Here is a 23,391-nt window from a genome sequence, read left to right as displayed (position 1 = left end):
TAGCTCCTGTTTCAGGTGGATCTATCCTATTTTATAATAGCCTATCTAATATGTTTAGTCTACATTGCCATGCTTCATGTGCTTACTATCTCTATAAGTGTTGAAATGTTACACTTAAGTGTTCCACTTAGAGAAACATGACGTGCATAATGAGGGCAAGCAACAAGATTGTAGTCTTCAATTAAGATAGTGGCTAGTAGCGCCTCGCTGTGACTCCCCACTGCCTCCCTCACACCACACCCGCACTGTTTACATTCATACCAATCATGTGGCCTATTGAAACTTCAGTAATCATTTAACACTAAGTGAGAGGACCAATCTCAAATTGCTTGGCATTCACATCAAAGTGTGTGTACACGTGTTCACCTCATCCAGGAGGGAGCATGTTAAAAATATTTGAATGACAAATTACTCATCTCTTTATCTCTTCTCCTAACTGGAGTAGCTGCGCTCAGAGACTTCTCAACAACTTCTTCAATTCTAGCCTGTTTTTGGTGCAGAGTAATACAAATCAAAAGCGAATGTTATTTGTCACATAGACTAAAGTTGAAATGCTTACTTAAGGGTCATTTTCCAACAATGCAGAGTTTAAGATAAAATACAAATGGTGACAAGGAATAAATACACAATGAATAACAAATAAAAATAATTAGTAAAAATATCATGGCTATATACAGGGAGTACCAGTTCTGAGTCAATGTGCAGAGGTAATTGAGGTAGCTATGTACTGTAGGTAGGGGTAAAGTGACTAGGCAACAGGATAGATAGACTGTAGCAGCGATGTATGTGGTGAGTGTGAAAGTTGGGGGTAGAAGCTGTTCAGGGTCCTGTTGGTTCCAGACTTGGTGCACTGGTACCACCTGCCATGCTGTATCAGAGAGAACAGTCTGGCTTGGGTGGCTGGAGTCTGACAATTTTGGGGTGATTTCCTTTTACACCTTCTGGTAGGCTTGGGCGGTATACCGGGTATGGAAATAGCCATGCAAAGGTTTTTCTATACGTTTTAATATTTGTAGTTACTTTAAGTAAATACCTGCAGTCAACTTGTGCAATACGTTAGGAGATAAAGCAGATCACGTTCTTCATTTCACCTGTCATGTTACTTTACATTATGAAACGTATTGTAGTTCCCCAGACGTGTTTGTTTGTAAATGGCACAACCAGAGAACGCGGGATCAGTTGAGTCCAGCTATGTAGTGACAAGGGTTGTTGTGTTTTATACACTGCTCAAAAAAATAAAGGGGACACTAAAATAACACATTCTAGATCTGAATGAATGAAATATTCTTATTAAATACTTTTTTCTTTACATAGTCGAATGTGCTGACAACAAAATCACACAAAAATGATCAATGGAAATCAAATTTATCAACCCATGGAGGTCTGGATTTGGAGTCACACTCATAATTAAAGTGGAAAACCACACTACAAGCTGATCCAACTTTGATGTAATGTCATTAAAACAAGTCAAAATGAGGCTCAGTAGTGTGTGGTCTCCACGTGCCTGTATGACCTCCCTACAACGCCTGGGCATGCTCCTGATGAGGTGGCGGATGGTCTCCTGAGGGATCTCCTCCCAGACCTGGACTAAAGCATCCGCCAACTCCTGGACAGTCTGTGGTGCAACGCCACGTTGGTGGATGGAGCGAGACATGATGTCCCAGATGTGCTCAATTGGATTCAGGTCTGGGGAACGGGCGGGCCAGTCCATAGCATCAATGCCTTCCTCTTGCAGGAACTGCTGACACACTCCAGCCACATGAGGTCTGGCATTGTCTTGCATTAGGAGGAACCCAGGGCCAACCGCACCAGCATATGGTCTCACAAGGGGTCTGAGGATCTCATCTCGGTACCTAATGGCAGTCAGGCTACCTCTGGCGAGCACATGGAGGGCTGTGCGGCCCCCCAAAGAAATGCCACCGCCATGACTGACCCACCGCCAAACCGGTCATGCTGGAGGATGTTGCAGGCAGCAGAACGTTCTCCACGGCGTCTCCAGACTGTCACGTCTGTCACATGTGCTCAGTGTGAACCTGCTTTCATCTGTGAAGAGCACAAAAGAGTTTGTTATATCTGGAGTACTTCTCCTGTCCTATTCGGTGTCCTGTGTGAATTTAAGTGTGCGTTCTCTAATTCTCTCTTTCTCTCTCTCGGAGGACCTGAGCCCTAGGACCATGCCCCAGGAATACCTGACATGATGACTCCTTGCTGTCCCCAGTCCACCTGACTGTGCTGCTGCTCCAGTTTCAACTGTTCTGCCTTATTATTATTCGACCATGCTGGTCATTTATGAACATTTGAACATCTTGACCATGTTCTGTTATAATCTCCACCCGGCACAGCCAGAAGAGGACTGGCCACCCCACATAGCCTGGTTCCTCTCTAGGTTTCTTCCTAGGTTTTGGCCTTTCTAGGGAGTTTTTCCTAGCCACCGTGCTTCTACACCTGCATTGCTTGCTGTTTGGGGTTTTAGGCTGGGTTTCTGTACAGCACTTTGAGATATCAGCTGATGTACGAAGGGCTATATAAATAAATTTGATTTGAGCACAGGGCACCAGTGGCGAATTTGCCAATCTTGGTGTTCTCTGGCAAATGCCAAACGTCCTGCACGGTGTTGGGCTGTAAGCACAACCCCCACCTGTGGACGTCGGGCCCTCATACCACCCTCATGGAGTCTGTTTCTGACCGTGTGAGCAGACACATGCACATTTGTGGCCTTGCACAAAGGCGGAGGTAGCGGTCCTGCTGCTGGGTTATTGCCCTCCTACGGCCTCCTCCACGTCTCCTGATGTGCTGGCCTGTCTCCTGGTAGTGCCTCCATGCTCTGGACACTACGCTGACAGACACAGCAAACCTTCTTGCCACAGCTCGCATTGATGTGCCATCCTGCATGAGCTGCACTACCTGAGCCACATGTGTGGGTTGTAGACTCCATCTCATGCTACCACTAGAGTGAAAGCACCGCCAGCATTCAAAAGTGACCAAAACATCAGCCAGGAAGCATAGGAACTGAGAAGTGGTCTGTGGTCACCACCTGCAGAACCACTCCTTTTTTGGGGTGTCTTGCTAATTGCCTATAATTTCTACCTGTTGTCTATTCCATTTGCACAACAGCATGTGAAATGTATTGTCAATCAGTGTTGCTTCCTAAGGGGACAGTTTGATTTCACAGAAGTGTGATTGACTTGGAGTTACATTGTGTTGTTTAGGTGTTCCCTTTATTTTTTTGAGCAGTGTATATTAAGTGTTTTTCTGCAGGGTGCTGTCTGCTGATGGAATGCTTGTTTGTGAATTCTCATGTGAGTGGGGAAGTGCAACTGAAGCACAAAATTAGTTTGATGCCAATCAGAAATTACAATAAGAAGCATTTTAGATCTGCGTTTACAAAATGCATCAAGATATTTCTGTAGCGTTTTAATATTTTATTTCCTGTGTAAAAAAACAAAATTCTGCATTTGTGACCCCTAAGTTTAACTTGCTAGTTATTTAATTAAATGGCTGAATTAGTAAGGGCATCAGATTGTTATCTTTTTGCCGTGTTTGAGACTTAACGCATCCAAAGGGGTTTGATCTGTACAGCTGCCACTGCAGCTTGATTTCCTTGGGATTTTTCTCTGCTCTGCTCCTCCCCCATCTTCTCGGAGCTGGGAGCTGAGCTGGCAGGGCTATTGCCCTAAGAACTCCCAGACTCCACACAGTGTGTACACACTACTATTCTTCCTTCAGAAAAGCATGCTTTAAAACTTTGTCAATTTCCACAATCTCTCGTTCACATTCGCTTGTAAATGTCCAAACTCAACTAAAATGACATTCCGTAGCTCCTACCTATACATGTATTCCTTTGTTAGCTGGATTGCCTGTCTTTGAAATGTGTTTATTTTAGTTTGCACCTGTTAGCTTATTTAGCTAGCAGCCTAAATAGAAATTCAGTATTATTTGTGCTAATTTTGTTAGCATTCTGCTAAAAGATGCCCAATGGTCTTTGTTTTTTTGGTAACCCTTGTGTACTAAGCCGTTAATACCGTAAATCCCGACATGAGAGAAGGATGGTATGACGATATAAAAATCTGGATACTGCCTAACCCTACCGCCTGGTAGTTACTATTAATAGCAATGTCGGCATTTGTCTAATAAAATACATTAACTGTAATTAAAGCTGCAATATATAACTTTTTGGGTGACCTGACCAAATTCACATAGAAATGTGAGTTATAGATGTCATTCTCATTGAAGGCAAGTCTAAGAAGCCGTAGATCTGTTCTATGTGCGCTATTTCTATGCTTCCGGTTTAGTTTTGCCACTTTTAGTTTTGTACACAAACAGCTGAAAATACAATATTTGTATTTATTGACAAGACATTTCACAGCGGTTTAGATGGTACAATTATCCTCTTCACTATGCATTGCTTTTTTTGTCACCAACTGAAATAAGGCAAACTTAGAATTTTAGCAACCAGGAAATGGCAGAGCGATTTCTACATATTACACCTTTTATATGTTTGTCAGCGCTTGTTGACTGTAGCCTCCTCTTGACTCTGTTTGTCCCAAATGGCCCCCTATTCCCTATTTAGTGCTCTACCTTTGACCAGGGCCCATATTGCACTACATAGGCTATAGGGTGCTTTTTGGGAGTCAGTCTGTGGCTTTTTATATCTTCTCATGCCTCTGATGCCTGAGTGTGTAAATGGAGCCGACTCCCTCCTCTTCTATCAGGCCCGGTGAACTGTGGCTATGCCGAAATAGACCCATACAGAGAGCAGGATCAGTTTCCTTTCTGCTCTGATCTATTAGCCCTGGTAAAGACCAGGCCTGATGGATCTATTCTAGTGGAAACAGGATTCTCCTCTAGAGAGGGATACGGAAGGCACATTATGGCCAGGGTGGTTTCCTGGACACAGATTTGTCGTAGTCCTGGACTAAAAAACATGCTAATTGGAGAATCTTAATTGAAATAACTTTTTAGTCCAGGACTAGGCTCAATCTGTGTCTGGGAAACCAGCCCTAAGGTTATACTGGTTATTAGAAAGGGTGACAAAAGGGTTGGTACCAATTAGAGGTGTCAGTTATTGTAGGCCTACGTGTTGTGGGTGTTTGTTACTGATTTGAGATTGACTGGAAGACTCACGAGTGCAAATTAATGTAGTCTTAGAGATGTCTGTTTAGGGGCAAGGTTGTAGGGGATTACATATTTGTCCTTTAAACCCATATAACAACACTATCTCTTATTAGTCTAGGTTTGGGATGGCCCATATGGGGGTTCTCCTTCCATGAGTTTATTTACACATTTCTCCATGTGTTAATATTAATTTGTTCATTCTCTTCCTAGGCCTGGTGAACCAATCTTCCCCAAAGAAGCCTCGGAGCCGGAATATCTTCAAAGCGCTTTTCTGTTGCCTCCGAGCACAGGATGCCCCTCAGCCTCCACCCCCTGCCCAGGATACTCTACTCCCTCCTGAGGACAATGGGACGATCGACAAGGTAACACAACCGCCAGTCAGCTAGCCACTCCAGTGGTTCAGAGCTGCATAGGTTGAAAGAATGCAGGTTAAGACAACGTAATAATTCCATGTGGCAGGGTTAGACCAGCACTGTTGCTGATTCTACATTAGCATTGAAACCATGACCTGCAATGGGGAAATCAAGTAGTAAAGTGGCTGTAGATAATTCCTTTAAAATTATGAATAGAATGACAGTAAAACAGTTACGCAATGTGTTTGCTGGGTAGTTAGCTGAAATTCACTATGATTGTGTTTATTTTCCACTTTGATGGAGAACTATCTTTTTATATAGTAATATTCACTGAACAAAAATATAAATTAGGGATAGAAATGACTAACAGACCCTCATTAAGCGGTCAACAAACAGTTACATTTAATAAAACAGTTAAATGACCCGACCGACAGAGAACACTATTAGAGATCTGTATATAATGACAAGATGCTTATGTTTCCGCCCTAACAACGGGAGTCGGCCCAAGGTGGGAAGGCAGGCGACAAGTTTAGGCACAAAATAAGCCCATAGAAATGTATTAAGCTTATTTTGGACAGATTTCGGCAAAAGTGAAATATCTCGTTTTGCCTCTTCCTCGCTGATACTATGCATACATACATGTACCGGACATTTTTCATTAAGAGTTTAATTCTCAGGGATATAATCCCATTAACGGGATCGGTTTGACAACATCTGGTGAAATGGCAGAGCGTCAAATTCAAATTAAATTACTATAAATATTTAACTTTCATGAAATCACACATGCAATACATCAAATTAAAGCTACACTTGTTGTTAATCCAGCCAATGTGTCAGATTTCAAAAAGGCTTTACGGTGAAAGCAAACCATGCTATTATCTGAGGACAGCACCCCATCAAACAAACACAGACAATCATAATTCAACCCACCAGGCGTGACACGAAACTCAGAAATAACAATATAATTCATGCCTTACCTTTGACGAGCTTCTTCTGTTGGCACTCCAATATGTCCCATAAACATCAGTGTCCTTTTGTTCGATTAATTCCGTCGTTATATATCCAAAATGTCCATTTATTTGGCGCGTTTGATCCAGAAAAACACTGGTTCCAACTCGCGCAACATGACTACAAAATATCTAATAAGTTACCTGTAATCTTTGTCCAAACATTTCAAACAACTTTCCTAATACAACTTTAGGTATTTTTTTAACGTAAATAATCAATAAAATATAAGAAGGGATAAACTGCGTTCAACAGCAGATAAAAACAAAATGGATCGAGCTTTCAGGTCACGCGCCCCTAACAAACAGTACACTTCACTCGACACTCGTTCTGAACTGCCCTACTTCTTCATTACACAAAGGAAAAACATCAACCAATTTCTAAAGACTGACATCTAGTGGAAGCGATAGGAACTTGAAAACCCATTGAAAAGAGAGTGACTTCAAAAAAACTGCATGTTTTTTTGTTTGTACTATCTTTTACCAGATCTAATGTGTTATATTCTCCTACACTAATTGCACATTTCCACAAACTGCAAAGTGTTAACTTTCAAATGGTATCAAGCATATGCATATCCTTGCGTCAGGTCCTGAGCTACAGGCAGTTAGTTACATTTGGGTATGTCATTTTAAGCAAAAAAAGGGGTCCGATCCCTTATTAACACATGGCAGAGTTTGATCTGTTAGCCTAAGTCTAAATTGCTCACATTTAAGTGCCCATTCACCAACATGCTAACTAAAACAGTGTCATCAATATACTGTGGATCTGTGAAGTGTGGTGGTAAACCTGCCTTTCAACTACGAGAAAACGCTTGCATTTGAATAATTAAATTGTCTTTATCGCCAACGTCTATCTTGGCCCAATTAAATCCATAATACTTTGAACTGGGGATTGAGTAAATTATTGTGATGTTCATGAGTAGTCAGACATCTTAACATGGTGTGGGGACATGAGTAATTAAGCCAAGTGGAACTGTAATTCAGAGAATCACAGATATTAATCTGCAGGGTAATGACGACATGGGACATGTCCCAAATGGCATCCTATTCTCAATATAGTGCACTACTTTTGACTAGAGCCATATGGGCCCTGGTCTAAACTAGTGTACTATATCAAGAATATGGTGCAATTGGGCACACAGCCATGCTTAACCAAATACTAGTGTTGTACCGTATAAATCAGGTCAGCTCTACTCTAGCCGGTTAATTACATTAATAGATCCATCATGAATCAGAGTCATATTAGGCCCCATTAGCCATCTGTCTTGTAATTACATGGTGCGTCTAGACTATTGAACAACGTGAGTGCAGATTTAAGAAAACAGCAGCATACAATCTGAGGCGACAAGAATGATAAATTTGACTTTATCTTTTACAGTCAGGGAGAAGTTATATAAATCTCCATCCAGCCTTTATTCTCTATTTACTCCGATTTATCTCAAATGACTTACCTCAAATCAAAACTTTTAATGGGACATGCCACTTAAGACCAATTCTGATATAAAATGACATTACTAGCCACAACCTCTTGGACAGAAGTTGGTCTACTACACTAATGCTAGGTCTTTCTATAAAGTACTCAGTGTACTCAGCCAGCCTAACTTACTTTTAGGAAGTCTGTCCAGTGTTTGCAGCTGTCTAGGTTTAAGATAAAAAGGTTAAGAGAAAGTAATAATTCCATGCAAAAGTGTTCGAAAATAAACAACTTTATTGGACCAGCGCTGGAGAAGAAAAAAATATATACACATATACATACGCTGTTGCCAGAGAATTGAATGTTCATTTCTCTACCATAAGCCGCCTCCAGCGTCATTTTAGAGAATTTGGCAGTACTTCCAACCGATCTCACAACCGCAGACCAAGTGTATGGCGTCGTGTTGGCGAATGGTTTGTTGATGTCAACTTTGTGAACACAGTGCCCCATGGTAGCGTTATGGTATGGGCAGGCAAAAGCTACGGACAATGAACACTATTGCATTTATTCGATGGCAATTTGAATGCACCATGACAAAATCCTGAGGCCCATTGTTGTGCCATTCATCCGCCACCATCACCTCATGTTTCAGCATGATCATGCTGGACACAATTCCTGGAAGCTGAAAATGTCCCAGTTCTTCCATGGCCTGCATACTCACCAGACATGTCACCCATTGAGCATGTTTGGGATGCTCAGAATCAACGTGCACAACGTGTGTTCCAGTTCCCTACCAATATCCAGCAACTTCGCAACAGCCATTGAGGAGTGGGAAAACATTCCACAGGCCACAATCAACAGCCTGATCAACTCTATGTGAAGGAGATGGGTCTCGCTGCATGAGGCAAATGGTGGTCACACCAGATACTGACTGGTTTTCTGATCCACACCCTTACTTTTTTTTAAGGTATCTGTGACCAACAGATTCATATCTGTATTCCCAGTCATGTGAAATCCATAGATTAGGGCCTTATTAATGTATTTCCATTGACTGAATTCCTTATGAACTGTAACTCAGTAAACTATTTTTAATTGTTGCATGTTGCATTTTAATATTTTTGTTCAGTATAGTTCATGCATATTCATCTCCAGCACCACCCCATCATCATATGACAATTGTGCGTTTCTATGTTTTGTAGTAAGAAAGAGAGGAAGATAATTGTTTCAATGACGTCATCTGTGATTTTAATCAATTACGAGTAGGCATTGCTTACTAATTGGTTGTTGTCATTGGAAACACTTATCTTCCTCACTTTCTTACTACAAAAATAGAAACATGCCATTTTCACATGTTGGGGTGGTACTGGAGATGATGAATATGAAGTAGAGAAATTGTGAAATTTCCCTTTAACTGTCTTTTTCATCTCTCTGTTTAGCTTGATCTACTTCAAAACCTTCGCTACCAGTTTCATCAAGTACGTAAAGGACAATATCACTGGTTTTTGTGGGAGTAGAGACAATGGGCTTAGATTAAACTGTCACATTTGGCATGATGCAATGTATTGTAACTGATATTTCTGTGTTTTGATCAATTTTCTTCAGACATGTTACAGTTAAGCTATTGTATTTGGGGTGGAAAAGGAAGTTAATTCACTTTTACAGGACAGTATGCATTGTGCAATAGGATACGTGTCTGAAATTGTAATGTGTATGGGCTAATTATATACACTAGGACCAAATACATGAACATATTTAGATGACCCATTTGTTACTGTAGATAGGTCATTGGTTATTATTCTGGAACTCACATTGAACCCGTCATTCTCAAACTAAAAGGTTTTCCTAACTGGAAAAATGTGATTCCTGTATAGAATCGCACCAGAGGTTCCAGGTCAATAGATGATCGATTCCCTCTGGAATATTTCATTCAAGATGCAATATGCAGAAATCACGCTGCCATTTCCTGGTTGATAAAATTAGAATAGTTTGCTTAATTTCAGTTTATGTGACAAAACAAGCAGTCATTGTGTAGAGAATCATTGTACCATCTAAACTGCTGTGAAGTATATTTTCCATAACCAATAATATTGATTTTCAGCTGTTTGAAGCTGGTGTACAAAACCGAAAGTAAATGATGCAAAAACAAAACTTAAGGGAAGCATAGAAATAGCGCACATACTACAGATCTACCACTTCTTAGACATGCTTTCAATGAGAATGACAGACCTTTCTATGTGAATTTGTTCAGGTCTCCCAAAAAAGTTATGTATTGCAGCTTTAAGTGTGGGGTGTGTCATCTTTCATTTAAATTGTAGGGGAAAAGTCACTCTACCCACCTCTATCCTGCCTCTACCCACCTCTATCCTGCCTCTACCCACCTCTATCCTGCCTCTACCCACATCTATCCTACCTCTACCCATCTCTACCCTGCCTCTACCCTCCTCTATCCTGCCTCTACCCACATCTATCCTACCTCTACCCTCCTCTATCCTGCCTCTACCCACATCTATCCTACCTCTACCCATCTCTACCCTCCTCCTCTAATCATTTACTCTTTTATCCTTTTAATCATCCTCTCTCCTCTACTCCTCTACTCTTCTACCCTCCTCTACTCCTTTAATCTTCTACCCTCCTCTACTCATCTACACACCCTCTACTCCTATACTCTTCTATCCTCCTCTACTCATCCTATACTCTTCTACCCTCTAATCTTCTACCCTCGTCTACTCCCCTAATCTTCTATCCTCCTCTACTCATCCTCTACGCCTCTTCTATTCTTCTACCCTCCTCTTCTAACTGTCCTCCTCTACTACTCTACTCCTCCACCCTCCTCCTCTACTACTCCTTTATCCTCTACTCTCTTCCTACCCTTCCCCTGTTCCGCTCCTCTCAGGTTCCAGGGACAAGTCTACTGCCCGAGGTAACCCCTCAGGATGAGGGCAAGATCTGTGTGGTCATTGACCTGGATGAGACATTGGTGCACAGCTCCTTCAAGGTAATATACATACACTGTTAATAAGAAACAGGGCTATTGGAAAACATAGTTTGACCTATTATCTCACCACATATCAAGAATTCGAAGACATCTTGTTTTGATCCTATGCAGGCCAGGGCAGTTGATTATATATAATAGCATGATCCATAGCTCTTACTTTACTCATTTGCAACAACAAGCTGTAATCGTTTGATCGGCTAGTCCTCTTTGTTTGTGTCCCGTCTGACTTCTAAATCCCACTATTAGACTGTAAGTGTTAATGGACAGCTGTTAGCTGGATCAGGTAGCTCTTTACACTGGCTGTGAAACGGGAGCTGCTGATGCTGTTAACACATTCAATCAACAAATCAATGGTCACTGGCAGACAAATCAGTGTCGTCCATGTTTCTCATAACAAGGCATGATTTGGATTGTGGGAGTGTTAGTTGAGAGGGTTGGAGTGTTAGTTGAGAGGGTTGGAGTGTTTGTTGAGAGGGTTGGAGTGTTTGTTGAGAGGGTTGGAGTGTTAGTTGGGAGGGTTGGAGTGTTAGTTGGGACGGTTGGAGTGTTAGTTGGGAGGGTTGGAGTGTTAGTTGGGAGGGTTGGAGTGTTAGTTGGGAGGGTTGGAGTGTTAGTTGGGAGGGTTGGAGTGTTAGTTGGGAGGGTTGGAGTGTTAGTCGGGAGGGTTGGAGTGTTAGTCGGGAGGGTTGGAGTGTTAGTCGGGAGGGTTGGAGTGTTAGTCGGGAGGGTTGGAGTGTTAGTCGGGAGGGTTGGAGTGTTAGTCGGGAGGGTTAGTTTGGAGTGTTAGTCGGGAGGGTTAGTTGGGAGTGTTAGCTGGGAGGGTTAGCTGAGAGGGTTAGCTGAGAGGGTTAGCTGGGAGGGTTAGCTGAGAGGGTTAGCTGAGAGGGTGGGAGGGTTAGCTGAGAGGGTGGGAGGGTTAGTTTTTTCCTAATTTAAAACTTTGCTATGCTTTTAGATGCATCTCTTAATCAGAATATCTAACTTTTTTTGTTAATCTCTACGTTTGTCTTTTGCGTGTGTCACTGCAACTGATTATATTTTATCTGAAAACTGATGATAAACGGTTGTCTTCTCCTCTAATGCTGTAGCCCATCAGTAATGCTGACTTCATTGTACCTGTGGAGATTGAAGGAACAACACACCAGGTAACTGACAATGGCATTTAGATCAACACACGTGTGTGTATAGATGTATGTATGTATGTATGTATGTATGTATGTATGTACAGTGGGGCAAAAAAGTAGTTAGTCAGTGACCAATTGCGCAAGTTCTCCCACTTAAAAAGATGAGGCCTGTAATTTTCATCATAGGTGCACTTCAACTATGACAGACAAAATGAGAAAAAAAATCCAGAAAATCACATTGTAGGATTTTTTATGAATTTATTTGCAAGTTATTGTGGAAAATAAGTATTTGGTCAATAACAAAAGTTTATCTCACTACTTTATTATATACCCTTTGTTGGTAATGACAGAGGTCAAACGTTTTCTGTAAGTCTTCACAAGGTTTTCACACACTGTTGCTGGTATTTTGGCCCATTCCTCCATGCAGATCTCCTCTAGAGCAGTGATGTTTTGGGGCTGTTGCTGGGCAACACGGACTTTCAACTCCCTCCAAAGATTTTCTATGGGGTTGAGATCTGGAGACTGGCTAGGCCACTCCAGGACCTTGAAATGCTTCTTACGAAGCCACTCCTTGCCCGGGCGGTGTGTTTTGGGATCATTGTCATGCTGAAAGACCCAGCCACGTTTCATCTTCAAAGCCCTTGCTGATGGAAGGAGGTTTTCACTCAAAATCTCACGATACATGGCCCCTTTCATTCTTTCCTTTACAAGGATCAGTCGTCCTGGTCCCTTTGCAGAAAAACAGCCCCAAAGCATGATGTTTCCACCCCCATGCTTCACAGTAGGTATGGTGTTCTTTGGATGCAACTCAGCATTCTTTGTCCTCCAAACACGACGAGTTGAGTTTTTACCAAAAAGTTATATTTTGGTTTAATCTGACCATATGACATTCTCCCAATCTTCTTCTGGATCATCCAAATGCTCTCTAGCAAACTTCAGACGGGCCTGGACATGTACTGGCTTAAGCAGGGGGACACGTCTGGTACTGCAGGATTTGAGTCCCTGGCGGCGTAGTGTGTTACTGATGGTAAGCTTTTTGCTCACCGTTCTTGTGATCATTTTGACCCCACGGGGTGAGATCTTGCTCGAGGGAGATTATCAGTGGTCTTGTATGTCTTCCATTTCCTAATATTTGCTCCCACAGTTGATTTCTTCAAACCAAGCTGCTTACCTATTGCAGATTCAGTCTTCCCAGCCTGGTGCAGGTCTACAATTTTGTTTCTGGTGTCCTTTGACAGCTCTTTGGTCTTGGCCATAGTGGAGTTTGGAGTGTGACTGTTTGAGGTTGTGGACAGGTGTATTTTATACTGATAACAAGTTCAAACAGGTGCCATTAATACAGAGGACAGAGGAGCCTCTTAAAAAAGAAGTTACAGGTCTGTGAGAGCCAGAAATCTTGCTTGTTTGTAGGTGACCAAATACTTATTTTCAACCATAATTTGCTAATAAATTCATTAAAAATCCTACAATGTGATTTTCTGGAAGAAGAAAAAATCTAATTTTGTCTGTCATAGTGTACCTATGATGAAAATTACAGGCCTCATCTTTTTAAGTGGGAGAACTTGCACAATTGGTGGCTGACTAAATACTTTTTTGCCCCACTGTAACTCTTATGAACTTATTCTCTGCAGCAGAGGTAACTCTGGGTCTTCCTTTCGTGTGACGGTCCTTATCAGAGCCAGTTTCATCATAGCGCTTGATGGTTTTTGCGACTGCACTTTCAAAGTTCTTGAAATTTTCCGTGTTGACTGACCTTTGGTCTTTTACAAAATAGGGCTATCTTCTGTATACCACCCCTACCTTGTAACAACACAACTGGCTCAAACGCATTAAGAAGGATAGAAATTCCACCAATTAATAAGGCACTCCTGTTAATTGAAATGCATTCCAGGTGACTACCTCTTGAAGCTGGTTCAGAGAATGCCAAGCGAGTGCAAAGCTGTCATCAAGGCAAACGGTGGCTACTTGAAGAATTTGTTTAACACTTTTTTGCTTACTACATGATTACATGTTATTTTATAGTTTTGATGTCTTCACTATTATTCTACAAAGTAAAAATAGTAAAAATAAAGAAAAACCCTTAAATGAATAGGTGCCCAAACATTGTGTGTATGTGTGTGTGTGTGTACACACTAATGTTCAAAAGTTTGGGGTCACTTAAAAATGTCCTTGTTTTTGAAAGAAAAGCACATTTGTCCATTAAAATAACTTCAAATTGATCAGAAATACAGTGTAGACATTGTAAATGACTATTGTAGCTGGAAACAGCAGATGTTTTTTTTTTAATGGAATATCTGCATAGTCGTACAGAGGCCCATTATCAGCAACCATCACTCCTGTGTTCCAATGGAGGACAATGAAGAGTCGACTCCGGGATGCTGGCCTTCTAGGCAGAGTTGCAAAGAAAAAGCCATATCTCAGACTGGCCAATAAAAAGAAAAGATTAAGATGGGCAAAATAACACAGACACTGGACTGAGGAACTCTGCCTAGAAGGCCAGCATCCCGGAGTCATCTCTTCACTGTTTACGTTGAGACTGGTGTTACTATTTAATGAAGCTGCCAGTTGAGGGCTTGTGAGGCATCTGTTTCTCAAACTAGATACTCTAATGTACTTTTCCTCTTGCTCTGTTGTGCACCGGGGCCTCCCACTCCTCTTTCTATTCTGGTTAGAGCCAGTTTGCGCTGTTCTGTGAAGGGAGTAGTACCCAGCGTTGTACGGGATCTTCAGTTTCTTGGCAATTTCTCGCATGGAATTGCCTTCATTTCTCAGAACAAGAATAGACTGACGATTTTCAGATTTGGACCCTGTAGTCGAACCAACAAATGCTGATGCTCCAGATTCTCAACTAGTCTAAAGAAGGCCCGTTTTATTTTTCTTTAATCAGCACAACAGTTTTCATAATTTCAAAAGAGTTTTCTAATGTTCAATTAGCCTTTTAAAATGATAAATTTGGATTAGCTAACACAACATGCCATTGGAACACAGGAGTGATTGTTGCTGATCTGTACGCCTATGTAGATATTCCATTTAAAAAGTCCCGTTTGAAAATAGTCATTTACAACATTAACAATGTCTACACAGTATTTCCAATCAATTTGATGTTATTTTAATGGACAAAACAATAGCTTTTCTTTCAAAAACAAGGACATTGCTAAGGGACTCCCTGTTGTTATTTTTATACTTTGCAGCCCATTGGAGTAGCGCTACTGCTTCTTAAATGTAGCACTTAAAAATAAATAAAAAATACATGAAATCTAAAGTCATGTGTAAATGGAACATTTGTTGTATAAATGTGTTCTCTTCCATGGTCAAGATGAATATACTAGATTTTGAAGCTGTATAGTACAGTTAAGCCAAGGGTCAGCGAGGCCTCCCTCTCCCCACTCCGGCCTCCTCATCCTGGGACACTGGCCACAGCTCCCTGGCCTCAGCCTGGTTCAAGTAATCCAGGATAGGCTGGTTCTCACCAGCACGGCCTATTCTCGATTACTTGTTTCAGGAGGCGGCTGACCTCTTCCAACATGACCCTCTAGGACAACCACACATACTGGCGCGCTTTCCCTAACCCACAGACTGAATGAGAAGGAAAGAACAGGCAGACCAAACCGGGAGGCAGGCCTCATTTTTAACCCTTATTTTAACATGTTTCATGTTCAGTTATGTTTTTAATGTTCACATTCTATTATTTTCTGAAATGTTGAACCAGGTTGTTGAGTGGATGAAAGATGGATTCACTTGTGCTCACCAGCCTCTGTCCCCCCCCCCCCCCCTTTTCAATTATCCAAAACATTAGCCTTGCTAAGCCAGGTGAGTAGACTTATCACTAGCCAGTAAATAAGGTTGATCAGATTTGAAGATCAATAGATACTGTGGTCCTTAGGGACTGGAGGTGTGTGTGTGTGTAGTTGCTTCAGTCAGTTAGTACATAGACTAGTGTTCATAGATGGTCGCTGTTAGATAGCTGTACTTGATTCTCCTAGCCAGATGCTTATAGCCGTGCTGTGATGTGTCCCAGGTTTACGTCCTGAAGAGGCCACATGTAGACCAGTTCCTCCAGAGGATGGGAGAGCTGTTTGAGTGTGTTCTCTTCACTGCAAGTCTTGCGAAGGTAACATTGCTTTTACTGTTGATTTAGAGAATTAACTGGTATTTATTCAATTTGCTCCCCCTGGTGGTGGTGATATGCCTGTTAGAAAAAGTAGCAATTCCAGCTATGTTCAGTTGTCTGCCACCCAACATACCACTCTCCCCTTAGACACTACTCTCTGTCTTACATCCGTACCTGGCCCTCTCTACCTTTCTGTTTCTATCTTTATGGCCTGTCCTCTTTCTCTTCTCTCTCCTTCCTCCGTCTCCCCTGTAGTATGCAGACCCAGTGACAGACCTGCTGGATCAGTGTGGTGTGTTCGGGACGCGTCTCTTTCGGGAGTCCTGTGTGTTCCACCAGGGCTGCTACGTCAAGGACCTGAGCCGCCTGGGCCGCCAGCTCAACAAGACCCTTATCCTGGACAACTCCCCCGCCTCCTACATCTTCCATCCTGAGAATGCTGTGAGTGTTGCTGCCTAGCCCAATCTTTCACTGAGCTTTACTCCAAAGGACTTACTGGCCTGTCCCAATGTTGAATCACTGAGGTGATCTCCCTGTTTTAAGCTATTTGATGATGCCAATTTTATTTTCTGAATGTGTGTTTTGTCTAAACTGTGGAAATCAATGTTTCCCAACTGCAGAGTGTCAGGAAAGGGTCTTTCCTTCATTAATAGCCTTCTCTAAAATGTAAATGTTTTATTCTGATTGTGTGTCCTCAGGTGCCTGTGGTGTCCTGGTTTGACGACCTGGAGGACACTGAGCTGCTGAGCCTCCTACCCGTCTTTGAGGAGCTGAGTGAGGCGGACGACGTCTATGCCAAGCTGCAGCAGCTACGAGCCCCCTGACACAACACGCCCCCTCTGACAAGCCAGAGCCTCCCCCTCTCAGCCAGACCACACCCATCAACCGACGGAAAAAAACCAAACCTTACTTACATACACGCACTCTGTGTGCTGTGTTAGTATCCTAGACACACTCGGCGGTGTGTTTGTTTGGCCCCTGAACTGTGTGTTTGGACGGCTGTCCACCGCTCCTACTGTCCTCTTCCTCCTCAGTATGTTAGCTGGTGCTGCAAAACTGTTCTGGAAACAATCCAACAAACACAATGCGAAGTGGCTCACTCTTTTCTCATTTTAAAATCGGAACTCAAACACATACTATTAATCCAATCATTCACACTGACTGGCCAGGTCTTTGTTTCTCCAAAAACAAGACTTTGATTTTATAGCACTAATTGTGACACAAAACAATGGACTCTGCACATCACCTCTCTGCTTCGACAATAATCTCAGTAGAAACACGTTGACGAAGGACTCTAAAGCATTGCAAGGAAACTGCTAAATCCACATAGTGATTTAATTTCTAATTCTTAGTACAACTGCCTATATAAAGGCTTTTTTTAAGGACTTTTCTCTCCTGAATGGATTGATTACTTCAGGAAATTCATTTTGAAAGTTGAACAGGTGGTCTTTCTGATCCAAGGCCGTCATGACATAACTAGACATTACAGTACATAAGATGATATGACCTCATTTGACCAGACCTTACATGGGGAGCAAGGGATCTCCATCTTTGTGCCTTCTGTATAAGAACAAAATAATTAAATCTTTTTTTGTTGTGTTTTTAAAGAAGGAAAAAAGCTTTGTTCCTTGTAGAAAATGGTTGTTCTTTTTCAATCTTTACGCTTTTCTATACATTTTTAAGATGTCTTTTAAATGTTGGATATGTTGGTTAGAAGTACAGATGATGAATTTTGTAATGTCTGGGATGTTGAGGAAGAACAGCCATACATTAACAGCCTCTGTATGTTGTAGTTACATGAAATTCTCCATTCTCATTTGCTGAAGATATCCTCAGCCAATAGGGATCATTACAATCCAAGGGGTCACACCCATCGTGTAAATGCAGTGGTGTAACAAACCCTGCCTCTATGCTGATTCACCCTGAGCTGCATCAGGTACAGTATACTTGAGCTGATTCACCTCAACTTTTAGCACACAAAAAAAAAAACATTTAAATGAACAGACTGATTGAGACTTCGTGTTGCAAATTTGGAGTGATTCTATGCTGGTATTTAGTCTTCAACGGATGCCATAGTGGATAAACCAAGGCCTTGTTTTAAAATGATTCACATTTTGTGTCAAGCCTTCTGGGTGCCATATTATTTGGTTAGCTTGGGGGACTTGTGTAAGCTGCTAAGAGTGTACCAAATGCACACTAGTTTAGCCCCCACCTTTAGCCCTTTCTCCATACTTTGCCAAGTCATTATTTAAAAATGTATTATATTTTTGGTGAGATGTTTCTACATTACTGAGACTTAAAAGTATGTCTGATAAATTATCTTTGCGTTATTGCCTGTTGTTCTAGAAGGTCTACGGTACTCACTGCCATATCTCAGGTGTTGTACACATTGTGGGGTGGCAGCGGTTTTGTGGTGCCATAAACTGGATGGATTTAGCAAGAGATGTTCTACTGCTCAAGTTGTAATTTAGCCCAAGCCAGACTAGTCACTGCATCCCAAAGAGATTTGTTTTGTGGTTTTATTCACAAGATAAAGCGCCTTCTCATACTATTACACTATGAAGTGCCTAAGGTTTCTTTCTGCAATAGAAGCTTTGGAATAAAGCACGAAGGGTCTTCATCCCCATTTTTTATTTTACATTTTTATAACTGTTACCCTGTCTCTCGTATTTGGCTGAAATTGAGTATCCATAAAACTCTTTACCAAGTAATCCTACTCCGCTGTTTCATTTGGATTGAAAGAAGGGGCCGTGTGTTATGATGTTGTGGACCCCACACCCATACTGTCAGAGAAATATGTCCGTTTAGGCCTACTCCATGTCTCCCAATCTATAGTTTCTGTTCTTTAGATATTTGTAAGCATTTTAATCTCTGGCTGTGTCCCAAATAGCACTCTATTCCCTATATAGTAGTTCTGTATGGGATGTTAAGTTGTCTCTTCTGGTGGTGGGATGTGGTAGAGGGTGCACAGAGCACTGTTTTATTGTTATGTCTGAAACACTAAAGGTAAAGTGGGGTTAGACATTCATTTTTACGAAAGCTCAACACTTTTTTATTTTGTAGAGGTGGGTTGGAGGGGAGGGGGAACCAAATATTCACAAATTTCAATTAAAGCGTTTTCTGCTTCACTTTCCTTTCTTCTAGTCGAAAGAACCAGTCTTGTTGCTTTAAACATGCATCACTTAATTGTCAGTAATTGTAATTAGGTTAGAGGCCCACACATGATACCTGGTATATTCAGTCATAATGTCTGCTGACATGAAATGACTACGTGTAATGAAATATATTGACATTCACATCAGAGGTGACGTGTCGAACCCTAATTCGTAATGTTTTGGATCACTGTTTCGGAAGGAGCAAACGTTCATCCCTGATTGCGAGTTAATATGTAACGCCCATGAAGGGCATGCTTATGGCTCTCAACCAAAGCGACATCAGACATGTCCTGTGTTTGATTCAAATATAGTTTACTGTTTGTAAGAAATACAAGATTTCTTGATCACTTCATGATCGCTAAGCATCTGAATGATGCTAGGATAATTATCATACTATTATTTGATCTTACTCATACAACAGTTTTTATTTTCTCAAAGTCCTGGAAAGAAAGAATGTAAAGAACTGGAGAGAAATGTATTTGAAATAGATTGTCCTAAACAGTCCATCTGTAAAAATAAAAAATGTTTTGGTGACTTATCAAGAGAATTCTTTGTAATTATTTTTTTTTTTTATATGAAAGCCATATGTATACAAAGTCACAATATTTTTGAAATATTAAAAGCAAAGAATGGCTAGAAATGTAGCTCTTAAAAAGCTTTCGGTGTTCTTTTGTTTTGGAAATGAATTATTCCAATTTAAAATATTTTGGCCATTACAAAATATGGAGATCTATTTTCAGTGTTCAGTTGGCTTACTTTCTGTATGGATTCTTAGATGCCAAACAATCGGAACAAAATGAGACATGAGTCCGAGGGTACAATCGATTGATGCAGCGTTGTTTTTATGTATATATTGATCAATCTATTGGATAGATTGTGATGGTGACCAGTCTATTATTCTTCTAATGGATGAGATTTCTGTTTGGATAAAATCATTTTTCATTTGAGTTTTTTGTTAACTGGGCTCTGTTGGATTGATTGTGGGGTTGGGTCAGGTTGTGTACAATGAACAAACTTCAAATTTTGCGTAGAAACTATGCAGTAATACATACAGTATAATGCAAAAAATTCTAAAACATTACTCTCGTGTACGTCTGGAGTTAAAAATACTGTTTTTACAGCTATTTTGTCAAACAAACGTAAGAAGCATTATATTTGGGCTTTTTTGTTAAACTAGCAATTCTGAAAGTTGTTTTTCAAAGATGGAATAAAAACATTGATTAGTGCATGTGTGTCTACTGTAGTGCATTTGTGTCCACATCTCCAGAGAGCAGCAAATTCCTAATCACACAGATTTCCTAATCATAATTAGGAATTATTCCTAATCACACAGATTTGCATTCCACAAACAATATAGTTGAATCAAAGTCAAATTCAGAGGGGGCATCCCAAATAGCGCTGTTTTCCCTATATAGTGCACTTTTTTTTGACTATGACCCGTAGTGGCAGTGGTCACAAGTAGTGCACTATCTAGTGAATAGGTTTCATTTGGGATGCACAGCCAAGGCATGTAGGGACATTCATTACATTATGACGTCATAATATGTGATGAACTTGTGTTAATTAAGAATCAGTGGCCATGTCACATTTTGGGCAATAGCAGAGAGGGAGTGGTGACGCAAGAGGTTTTAGTCCTCCCAAACTCTGTCCACTTAAATAAGCCTACGAAGTGAGGAATTTTTGTATGGAGGTCAATGAATGTCAAATTTGGTAAACAAAAAATATAATTGCTAATTTGTTACATGAGGCTTATTTGATTTAATATAAGTTTCGTAATGAATGGTTAGGTTGTTACAAATGCAATGATATAAGTGGACGTACGTGGCATTTCTGCAGTTGTGCCCTTTATCATGAAGTTAGAGGTCTCATGATATAACCCATTTAGCATGGACTTTGCCATTTTAAAGTAGTCAACTGGGTGGGGATTCCAAAGATTTCGAAGTCAATCAGCCAATGAAAAAGATAGCACGGGCAGCGCCATTGAGGCTGTCACAGACGCTATAATGGCACAGATACAAAGATGAGTCCTCTTATCTATCTCTATGCCCTGTTGTTGAAGCACATATATGTCCTCTCATTGGCTAGAATGGTCAGACCTGATCTCGCCTGCCTTCATCTTTGAGGACATGTATTGCTTGCTCTCTGGGGTTTTAGGCTCGGTTTCTGTTTAAGCAATTTGCAACAAACCCTTGTTTTCATCAAGGGTGAGGTAGTATAATAGTCACAAACTGTGACCAGATTCAACATTATGAAGCTCTGTACAAAATAAACTCAGCAAAAACAGAAACGTTCCTTTTACACGACCCTGTCTTTCAAAGATAATTAGTTAAAAATCCAAATAACTTCACAGATCTTCATTGTAAAGGGTTTAAACACTGTTTATCATGCTTGTTCAATGAACCATAAACAATTAATGAACATGCACCTGTGGAACGGTCGTTAAGACAATAACAGTTTATAGACGGTAGGCAATTAAGGTCACAGTTATGAAAACTTAGGACACTAAAGAGGCCTTTCTACTGACTCTGAAAAACACCAAAAGAAGGATGCCCAGGGTGCCTGCTCATCTGTGAGAATGTGCCTTAGGCATGCTGCAAGGAGTCATGAGGACTGCAGATGTTGCCAGGGCAATAAATTGCCATTTTCGTACTGTGAGACGCCTAAGACAGCGTTACAGGGAGACAGGACGGACAGCTGATCGTCCTCGCAGTGGCAGACCATGTGTAACAACACCTGCACAGGACCGGTACATCCGAACATCACACCTGCGGGACAGGTACAGAATGGCAACAACAACTGCCTGAGTTACACCAGGAATGCACAATCCCTCCATCAGTCTGCAATAGACTGAGAGAGGCTGGACTGAGGGCTTGTAGGCCTGTTGTAAATGCAGGTCCTCACCAGACATCACCGGCAATAACGTCGCCTATGCCACAAACCCACCGTCAATGGACCAGACAAGACTGGCAAAAAGTGCTCTTCACTGATAAGTCGTGATTTTGTCTCACCAGGGGTGATGGTTGGATTTGTGTTTATTGTCGAAGGAATGAGCGTTACACCGAGGCCTGTACTCTGGAGCAGGATCGATTTGGAGGTGGAGGGTCCGTCATGGTCTGGGGCGGTGTGTCACAGCATCATCGGACTGAGCTTGTTGTCATTGCAGGCAATCTCAACGCTGTGCGTTACAGGGAAGACATCATCCTCCCTCATGTGGTACCCTTCCTGCAGGCTCATCCTGACATGACCCTCCAGCATGACAATGCCACCAGCCATACTGCTTGTTCTGTGTGTGATTTCCTGCAAGACAGGATTATCAGTGTTCTGCCATGGCCAGCGAAGAGCCCGGATCTCAATCCCATTGAGCACGTCTGGGACCTGTTGGATCGGAGGGTGAGGGCTAGGGCCATTCCCCCCAGAAATGTCCAGGAACTTGCAGGTGCCTTGGTGGAAGAGTGGGGTAACATCTCACAGCAAGAACTGGCAAATCTGGTGCAGTCCATGAGGAGGAGATGCACTGCAGTACTTAATGCAGCTGGTGGCCACACCAGATACTGACTGTTACTTTGATTTTACCCCCCCCCCTTTGTTCAGGGACACATTATTCCATTTATGTTAGTCACATGTCTGTGGAACTTGTTCAGTTTATGTCTCAGTTGTTGAATGTTAATACAAATATTTACACATGTTAGGTTTGCTGAAAATAAACCCAGTTGACAGTGAGAGGACGTTTCTTTTTTTGCTGAGTTTACATGTTTGTGATGGCCTTAACACAAACACAAACACAACACTTCAACACAAGTAATTTGCCTGTCAAACTTCTCAGGCTGTTAAGGGCTCTCTGGTATTTGCATTATGTTTCCAACTAGGTCGAGAAATACACTTTTGAGTTCTTGATCAAACCTTCCAGACTGCCTCCCCACTGAGCACAGACGTCAGTTAAACGTCTAGTTTTGATTTACATTTGGTTGAGTTGTCAACTAACGTGAAACCAACAAAAAAATTCACCATGTCATTGGATTTAGGTTAAAAGTTGGGTGAATAAAATAAGACATTCTGGAAGTAAAAGGGAGCCTTTTACTTTTTTCAAATCCAATCAGTTTTCCACATTTATTCAATGTCA

General features: G+C 41.4%; 1 protein-coding gene across 1 annotated transcript in view; it reads left to right on the top strand.

Moving 5' to 3' along the window:
- LOC139413614 (carboxy-terminal domain RNA polymerase II polypeptide A small phosphatase 2-like) overlaps positions 1-20,499 on the top strand; it is a 32,629-nt gene extending 12,130 nt beyond the window's left edge. The window contains exons 2-8 of the mRNA XM_071161215.1: positions 5,326-5,477; positions 9,323-9,361; positions 10,780-10,881; positions 11,970-12,026; positions 16,024-16,116; positions 16,372-16,557; positions 16,815-20,499. Of these exons, the coding sequence (XP_071017316.1) occupies positions 5,326-5,477; positions 9,323-9,361; positions 10,780-10,881; positions 11,970-12,026; positions 16,024-16,116; positions 16,372-16,557; positions 16,815-16,940 (755 nt within the window). The 3' untranslated portion in view covers positions 16,941-20,499. The remainder of the gene's footprint in view (positions 1-5,325; positions 5,478-9,322; positions 9,362-10,779; positions 10,882-11,969; positions 12,027-16,023; positions 16,117-16,371; positions 16,558-16,814) is intronic.
- The last annotated feature ends 2,892 nt before the right edge of the window (positions 20,500-23,391 follow it).

This window comes from Oncorhynchus clarkii, chromosome 7 (assembly GCF_045791955.1).
Source record: "Oncorhynchus clarkii lewisi isolate Uvic-CL-2024 chromosome 7, UVic_Ocla_1.0, whole genome shotgun sequence".
NCBI classification, from domain to species: Eukaryota; Metazoa; Chordata; class Actinopteri; order Salmoniformes; family Salmonidae; genus Oncorhynchus; species Oncorhynchus clarkii.
This window is presented reverse-complemented; position numbering and strand designations above follow the sequence as displayed.